General features: G+C 47.7%; 1 protein-coding gene across 2 annotated transcripts in view; it reads left to right on the forward strand.

Annotated features, from left to right (window-relative positions):
• The first annotated feature begins 240 nt into the window (after nt 1-240).
• The window catches only part of ppargc1b (peroxisome proliferator-activated receptor gamma, coactivator 1 beta), a 61,191-nt gene continuing 53,062 nt past the window's right edge, over nt 241-8,369 (forward strand). For both annotated transcript variants that reach the window (XM_062548851.1, XM_062548852.1), the window contains exon 1: nt 241-321. In XM_062548851.1, coding sequence (XP_062404835.1) covers nt 241-321 — 81 coding nt within the window. The remainder of the gene's footprint in view (nt 322-8,369) is intronic.

Raw genomic sequence — 8,369 nt, forward strand, 5'->3', positions numbered from 1 at the left:
AGACTTGCCATTTTCTTGCAGTAGTACTAATATGGAGGCGTTCCTCACGCTTCACCTCAACGTAGATTTATGGCATTAACACAGTCAAATCATTGCATTTTATCACTCCATTTAACTGTGTAATATTTGATAACGCCGGTGAAAGATTCTGCACGGCGCCCTCATCCGGTATCCAAAAGGAATTGCAGCGGACCTGTATACTCCGCTCTCTGACTCCTCCGCTCTCATTCTCTCTAGAAGATGGCGGACTGCGCTTCACTGTTGGATGAGGAGCTCTCTTCCTTTGTCTTCAATTACCTGACAGAAAACTCCGGGAGCCAGGTAAGCTATGTTCGGATTCCATATGTGCAGGGACAGGACTACATGGCTTGGGATTTATTTTTGCATGTTATCGCTCGAAGCAAGGTGAAATTTCATCATCATTCAGGGACTGTCACTGTCGGCAGCGTCTCAGAGCTCTACACCAGCCGGCGTCTTGAACCACTGACGTCTGCGCTTCACGTGGAGTTTTGGGGATACTGTCAGATCGGAAAAGTGGTCAAAAGGACAATTTCCCATTTTAATAACCAGTTTGACTGCAAAAGATGTTGGATGATGGCTTATTGGTATGCACGGCACGGAAGCGCACGAAACTTTTTGTCATTAATCAGCCAACTTCATGAATGTCTCCAGTTGGCAAAAATCACACGAATTTGGGAGACTCCGGACACGTGGGTGACAGTTTCGTGAACTTGACAAGAAGTTAATTTGTTGTTTATGCGTCACCTTGTCTTTCTCTGATAAATGACTTGGCATGAAATAAACGTAGAAAGTTAGCAAAGCATCATTTTTGTAAATGGTGCATGTTTGTGGGCGAAGAATAGCGCTTTAACGTTACCGCCGGTAGTGTGTACCACTACACACGTTATACCTGCCCATTAACGTTAGTATTTGAGGGTCTGATTGTTGTTGGTGGTGTAAACTGGAGTGGTGTATTTTTCAACTTTGCTGTGCAGCTTAGAGAAGGATAAGCCCTGGTGAAGTGGATCCTAGCTTACCTAACGTTACCCAGAACTTGGTGACTGGTTTGAGGGAAGTCAGTTGTGTGAAGTTGATAATGTTCATATGTAAGCAGCGGATGGCTTCAAGGAAGTATTATATTAAAGGGCCGATCTCATGGGTTAGCTACCTGTTCAACAGAATACATATATTTTCATAATCGTTTGCGTAAGCACTGATTGTTATGAAACATCCGTTGTGTTGGTGAACGCGCCAATGTTCGCTATCCTAACTCGATGTTGGACAAAGTTGGCGTTAACGTTATGAACATTGCATCGTATGGCGGCAAGAAAAGGTGGCTGTAAGATGGACAGGTGCTTGGTTATCAAAAAATTTGACAACGTGACATGATTTATAGACATTTTAGTCCTCTTTAAATCTAGGGTTGACAGTTGCATGTAGTCGAGATTACTTTAGACAGTGTGTTGGCTGCATCTCAAATGTCACGATAACAGTAAGTTAGGCTTAACTGGACGTAAACACTAACGTTAACGTTTTATGTCATTTGCGCGCAAGTATGTCAGTTGTATGATTGGATATGGACTCGATGCATTGTTTATAGACATTCGCCGATCAGTGTTACGCAAAGTGTGTTGGTACCTTGGGATATTTATCCGACGTTCAATTTGTCTGATGATAACACACAATGCAAATAATATACATCCTATGTCATGTTAGCATGGCTAAGTTAACTCGTCGTGCACTGAGTTTATGCTTTCGTGGAGCAGCACACTTAGTGTTAACGTTACATCAGGTAACAATTTCACTCAGTGACGACAAAAAAATCGTTTTTTAAGATATAACTAAAAACACTGCCCTATTTTCTTGCTGCAATGTGTCCCCGAAACCGATCTTCGTGTGCTCGGAGGCAGAGGCAATTTTTCCACTTTATTGTTGGTCTTTCATGTCGTTTGAACTTGCTGTCTAGTCTGGTCAATGTAATACTACTCTCTCATCCTCGTGACCAGAGTTACAGAACACCGAGTTGGTGCAGTCATGTGCTTCGGGGCTTCTGGACGTAGTAGTAACGGAGGAGGAGGTGGCTCCGGTGACGCACAGACACGCTCGCTCCCTCCCTCTCTTTCCCTCTCCATGTGACTGCCGTTGCTGCTGCAGCAACGGAGATCACGACTAATAATTCACCATTCTCCTCCGGTCTAGTCTAGCATTTGGGATTGAAAGATCAATCCCGACAACAACAACTTGATCTCAGGGGCTGCTAGAATGCCCCGCGGACCTTGGATGCGGTTTAATTGACCATGTTTGCGATTGTGTTTTAGTAAGGACCGGTTCCGTCTAGTGCCCCCTGGTTTTTCACCGTGTAATAATCTTATTTCTCTCTCTCTCTCTCTCTCTCTCTCTCTCTCTCTCTCTCTCTCTCTCTCTCTCTCTCTCTCTCTCTCTCTCACACTCACACACACACACACACACACACACAAATCATAGAATAAAATAGTGGGCTCCTGACTGTTTTTAGCGAGATGGCTATCAAGTATTATTGTTTAAACTATGTTTACAATCTGTGTACATAGCCATTTTTACAACGACTTCAAATCAAGATGCTTGGTGGAGGGCCATTTAAATGGGACACAACATGCCTCTGCCAAATTACACCTTGTGAAAATGGAAGTTGTACAGACTTGGAAGGGAACCTGCAACTTGAGTGGGGCAATTGAAGGAGATTCACATCAACTATAATTGCACACATGCTTTACTCTGTACTAGTGTGTGTGTGTGTGTGTGTGTGTGTGTGTGTGTGTGTGTGTGTGTGTGTGAGAGAGAGAGCATGGCTCATGATTTTTTTGCCTAAGCTGTGCCTGCTAGACTACTGGTAATCCCGCAACCTTGCCGGTCATGAAACCTCCTGTTCTCAGGTTTCCGGCCCGACCAGACAAGGAAACATTACACTGCACCAGATCTCCAGCTGCCTCATGCCGATTGTCTGTCTCTCCTTTTTTTTTTCTCCCCCTCGGTCCCGGTCCAGGCAGTCGTGATGCACCATGCTGCAGTGATGTGTGTGCTGCCTCTGTGATGGGGCTGCAGGTTTCACCTGGCCTTGCTTCTCAAGATCGTTTTCTCTGAGACAAACACACACACACACACACACACACACACACACGCACACACACACAAGCATACTACCTGTGTGTGCTTCTGTACCTTAAGCTCCCTATGGGTTTCAGTCAGATGCCCTGAAGATCACTATGCATTGTTCAAGCTAAAGCTGAGTCCTCCTCCCTCCCTCCCTCTCACCCTGCCTGCCTTTGCTGCTTCTGTCCGTCAAGGTTGCAGTCAATCTGAGTAGGATTAAAATAGCTGTTTGAACTGGCATCCCTGTTCAGGTTTGAATGGAAGTATATTATGTCTGGAAATGGCAGAGGCTGATTGAATTTAATTGTTTGCAAACCACCAAACAGTACTGAGAAAGACTAGGAGCCGTTGCTGCAGTGGACAGTGATATGATTCAATCAGGCGGCCAGGCTTTTATGGCAGATAAAATGCGGGGCTGTTGTCTTATTGGTTTATGGACACCATTTGGTATCGCTTTACAGTGGTGTGTGTCGGACGCAGCACCTCGTAAGTTAGCGCGTCGGTTGGGGGGTCATTGTTTTGTGCTGCGCTGTGTGGTGGTGGGGAAGGCCTTTTAAGTTTAAAAAATTGATACCCCCGCTACAGACAGATGGCGGCTGATAGGGGCTGCTGCTGCAGCACACAGCTGTTGAGTTAATTAAGACTGCCACATCCTCCCCCCCACACCGCCACAGATCCATCAGGGGGGTGCCGCCTCAGCCCTCCCTCCCCCAGTAAAATGGCACATGTTCGGGGGGGGGCACAGTCTCACGTCAGCCCCTTGCTCTGGGGAAGACTGCAGCTGCCAAACAGGGTAGCATGACACTGGTTGGATTTGGTTCAATTTGAGTTTACTGTAGTGCTGATGACCCATTTGGTCAATTGCCCTGTTGTACAACACGTGGGCTTGGACAGTTACGATACGTGGGTGGAGTGGACCGTCCATCCTATTCCATAGGTCTGTGTAGTCCCTCGTTTCCTGCCATTATGATTGCACTATTGTTTATTAATGTGTGGCATTTCCTGCTCTGTTGAAGATCAAAGGTTCTGATCCTACTGGAATTTTGCTGGTAAAATTCCGATTCCGATGACCCCTACCGTCATAAATAATAGAGCAGCTGGGACCGGGATGGGGGTGGCTCCGAGCCTTATAGAGTTCTGGGCCATCTGCTGGATCCTGCCGCCGTTACGCCTCTGCATACCAATCCAGCTGCTTCTTCCACTACGGCCGAGCGACGTCACAGGCACCCGCACGGCTCCGGCGTCACTAGTGGCCACGGCCCTGAAATAGAGATCTCCTCTAAAGGGTCGTGTGTGACAGGTCACATGAGATGGACCCAGTTGTGCTGCTGTGTGTGAACCTCCCACTTCGCTTTGGGCAGTCTGGAGTGAGGGATGTGTGCACAGAGAGAGAGAGAGAGAGAGAAAGGACAGAAGAGAGAGAGAGAGAGAATCTTGTCCTGCTCACACTCTCTTGATCTGAAGTATAGCAAGGCTGTAGGCTGTGTTTTGCATGCTAAACAAAGCGTATTTGATGGTGTGGTCACACCGCTGCATGGTGGTGTGTGTGTTTCCTCACGCCTGCTTGCTTCCGCTGATGGATGTGTTTTGACCTCAGATGACCTTTTGAAATTGCTTAGCAATCAAGATGAATTCAGACAAGCTACTGTCAGTGTTTTATTAATGAGGTGTGTGTGTGTGTGTGTGTCTGTGTGACCTCCCCTCAATTCCATTCGTGCCTGTAAAGGAAACAAAAACCCTGTTATTGATAAATGTTACGCACACAAGCACCAGTTATCTTGAGCGAAGGAGTGCGTGCTGAGAGAGAGATAGAGAGAGTGTGTGTGTGTGTGTGTGAGAGAGAATGTGTGGATTGATGCGCAGAATGTGAAAATGAGAATTCAAAGGAGAGTTGGTCATTCATTGAAACAAATATTATGGGCTTGTTTACATGACTGTAGAAATCTCTCTGTATCTCTCTCTCTCTCTCTCTCACTCTCTCTCTCTCTCTCTCTTACAGTGCAGAATGAGCATCCCATGGTTGTTGTCGTGTGTTGAATATGCAAAATAAAACAAGGACACAGGTGTACAGTCAGCTGCGCAGAGACCACAAGCTCATGGGATGGATGGTTGCCAGGCAACTCAGCACCCTCTGGTCACCTTGCGTCCGTGCTAGAGACCACAAATTTGTTTGAGATTTGATTTTTTTCTTCTTAGTCGTTGAGAAGTTGTTGATCAGGTGGACAGTGGTTGTATCACTCTTCAAGTTACCCTTCTCCTGATGAGAGCTGTCATATATGTCAGTCATCTGTCAGTGTGTGTGTGTTAGAGTAAGTTAGCCCACCCATTTAGGTAGTAAGTTGTCTGGTTTGATCTGTGGGGGAAAGAGAGAGAGAAAGAGAGAGAGAGAGAGAGAGGGAGAGTTGGTGGGGGTAATTTAGGAGTTTGTTAAAGGGCAATTTAGCGGAGTCGGTGTGGGAGTGCTGTGGGCAAGCGTCCAGCTAGCCATCGTCCTGAATGGACACATTTCTCAGTGAACACGCACAGACACACGCCGGACCAAAGACTCTTGCATAATCGAATCTTAGCCATGTGTACCAACTTGGCAGCCAATGTGGAGCGTAAAGACTTTGTGTGTAGCGTGGGTGTGGGTGTGTGTGTGTCTGTCTGTGTGAGTGTGGTCAGTGGGTTATTGAGGGCGGACAGTCGCGTTAACTGGCCTCGCCTTTCTATTGCTCGACTCCCGTTCTGTAGTAGATGTTTTGAGGATGCGTAGCGTAGGCCAGCCTGAGCTGTAGTGTGCCATCTCGAGTGTATCCATCCTACAGTGGACTCTGCTGCTAGTCCACTGCGCTGTGCTAGTCTTTTTATTTCTCTTACCTAAGTTAAGTTACCTCTGGAGGCAGTACCTGTTGAGGACAGATAGGTACGCTGTCTGTTAGACGAGAGTCATTTAGGTGACGTGTTGCTGCTGGTGTGTTGCCCATTGACCTGGGCTGCTGTTGGATCTGAGTTACCTGACGCCAGGTGAGCTGGATTGGTTGGGTAGAAAAACGCATCCCTGCGCTGGGCTAAATAGCTAAATATGGTAGTGTGTTGAGCGCAACGTTTGATGTTTATGAGGGCCAATAAAGGTTCAGCTGTTGAGATGGCGTCAGGTGGGTGTGGCAGTGGCACTGAAGGGAAAGTTCCACGTGTTCGGCGCGGATCAAGATCCTCTCGCCATGGCAGCGGAGCATTGGGGGGGGGGGGGGGGCGGCAACAGGTCTGGACTGGCATAGGTCTACTGTATGGTGGGCAGCGTAGGAGTCGGCATGTCTGGATTGGCATGTCTGGATTGGCCGGTCACGTTTGTGAGAAAGTGCCCGTGTGTGGGAGCGGTTCTGCTGTTTGCATTTTTTCGCTGAACTCTTGTGTTCCCTCCCTCTTTGAGTGTTTTGGTTATTGGCTTGGAAACCTTTGCTGTGTGTGTGTGTGTGTGTGTGTGTGTAGCAGCAGCTAAGATGCCCAGCCACCTTTTCTGCAAGCTACTGCTGTGCTTGATGTGGTTAATTAAGCTGCTGTTTCTGTTCCCATTGTGCATTGTTTAGGTAGTTGGCGTGGCGTTGGGAGGGTGTTGTTGCCAAGGAACACTACCCCCCCCAACCCCCCCCGAATCGTGATATCCCCAACCATGAATTTTGCCGCATCTCTTTGTGAACATGAAAGCTAGCATGACTGCTATTTATAGCCATTTTTCACCCTACAAGTCACTGAAATGCTTCTGAATAAAAGATACATCCATCTTTATAAATAGTTTTTCCGGTGGTTGTGCATGCCTACACAAATTACACAGCTGCCCAGATAAACACCTGACTCTGGTCCGCATCCGGGCCTGATCCGGCGTGGCTGCTGCTCTGCAGTCGCGTAGGCGGCCTGTCTGTGATGTCTGCAGCAGCTTCTCATAGCGCCCACACATAGGCCTTTAAGCTCTCTCATGATATGGTGAAAAATTGATGATCACTTCTGAGGGGACTCGTTTCTGCTTGATTTTATATTCTGAAAACACACAAGTACGCATAGGGCCTACATGCATGACACACACACACACACTCACACGCTCACACATACACTCACACGCCTACCTGTTTGTGTGTGATCTATCAAATGCATTATTGATGTTTCCTGTTTAGGTTTGTGAGGTTCAAGTGCAACTCTAGTTGTAAGTTTCTTATCGCAGTACGGATGTAAGTACAGTTATCTTATCGCGGGCAGTTAACTAGCAGGACATAATCTGACCTGTCCTGCTGAAGTGGCAATTCTTGCAACCTGGATCTAAAGTCTCAACTCAATGGATCTGGTGATTTTTTTCTTTTATCACCAAGCCACTACTAGTGTTCAAGATGGGACTTTGAAGAGGCCTGCACAAAGACAAAGGTGTCCAGTTGCACAATAGTTTGTGAGCGCACTCTCGCACGTTCATGAATGAACACACACATTTATTAAGTAAGGCAACATTAGCATAGTTATTCAACTTCGCGCATGAGCACAAAACATGTTTTGTACTTGTACACCTAAAATATGAGGAACTTTCATTCTTTAACCACACACACACACACACCTTTGCCACACCCCACTGCGCCGCAGGCAGCTCTGTCCAAACTACAAGTGTGTTCACACCCAAGAGCGTATAACAGGAGTGGGGCCTGTGGCAGGCAGGAGGTGAATGCAGGAGATGGAGGCGGTTTGGCGCTGCGATGGGTAAACATGTTGCTGGGGGCCACTGGGATTTGGTTGACGCTTCCAGGGGCCTGAGTCATCACCATCAGGGCACAAGCCACTACCTGCACCCTACACCTGGGCAAAAAAACTTTCCATCGCATGAAGGAAGGGAGGGAGGGAGAGGGGTTGCTAATGATTTGGGGAGATAGAGAGAGATGGAGGAAGCATAGGGAGGGAGGGACCACAAGGGGGATAGAGAAAGAAGGAGGGAGGGAGGGAGAGAGAGAGGTGGCGGATGCATGAGGACAGAGAGGCCACAAGGGAAAAACAGAGGAAGAGAGGGAGAGAGGGAAAGACAAAGAGAGAGGGACAAAGAAATGGCAAAGGAAGAGTCCCCTGGTGCCACAAAGCAGCGCAGTGTTCCGGCCAGGGCCAACTGGAGGATTGCAGCCGCCGTTCCTATTGGGTGTCGCTCCTCAGAGGAGGCTTCTGGGAGAACTCCTGACTTTCTGGGCCCTCTGCCAGCCCCTACACACACATGCACACACACAGACGCACAC

This window comes from Sardina pilchardus, chromosome 11 (genome assembly GCF_963854185.1).
Source record: "Sardina pilchardus chromosome 11, fSarPil1.1, whole genome shotgun sequence".
Classification (NCBI taxonomy): domain Eukaryota; kingdom Metazoa; phylum Chordata; class Actinopteri; order Clupeiformes; family Clupeidae; genus Sardina; species Sardina pilchardus.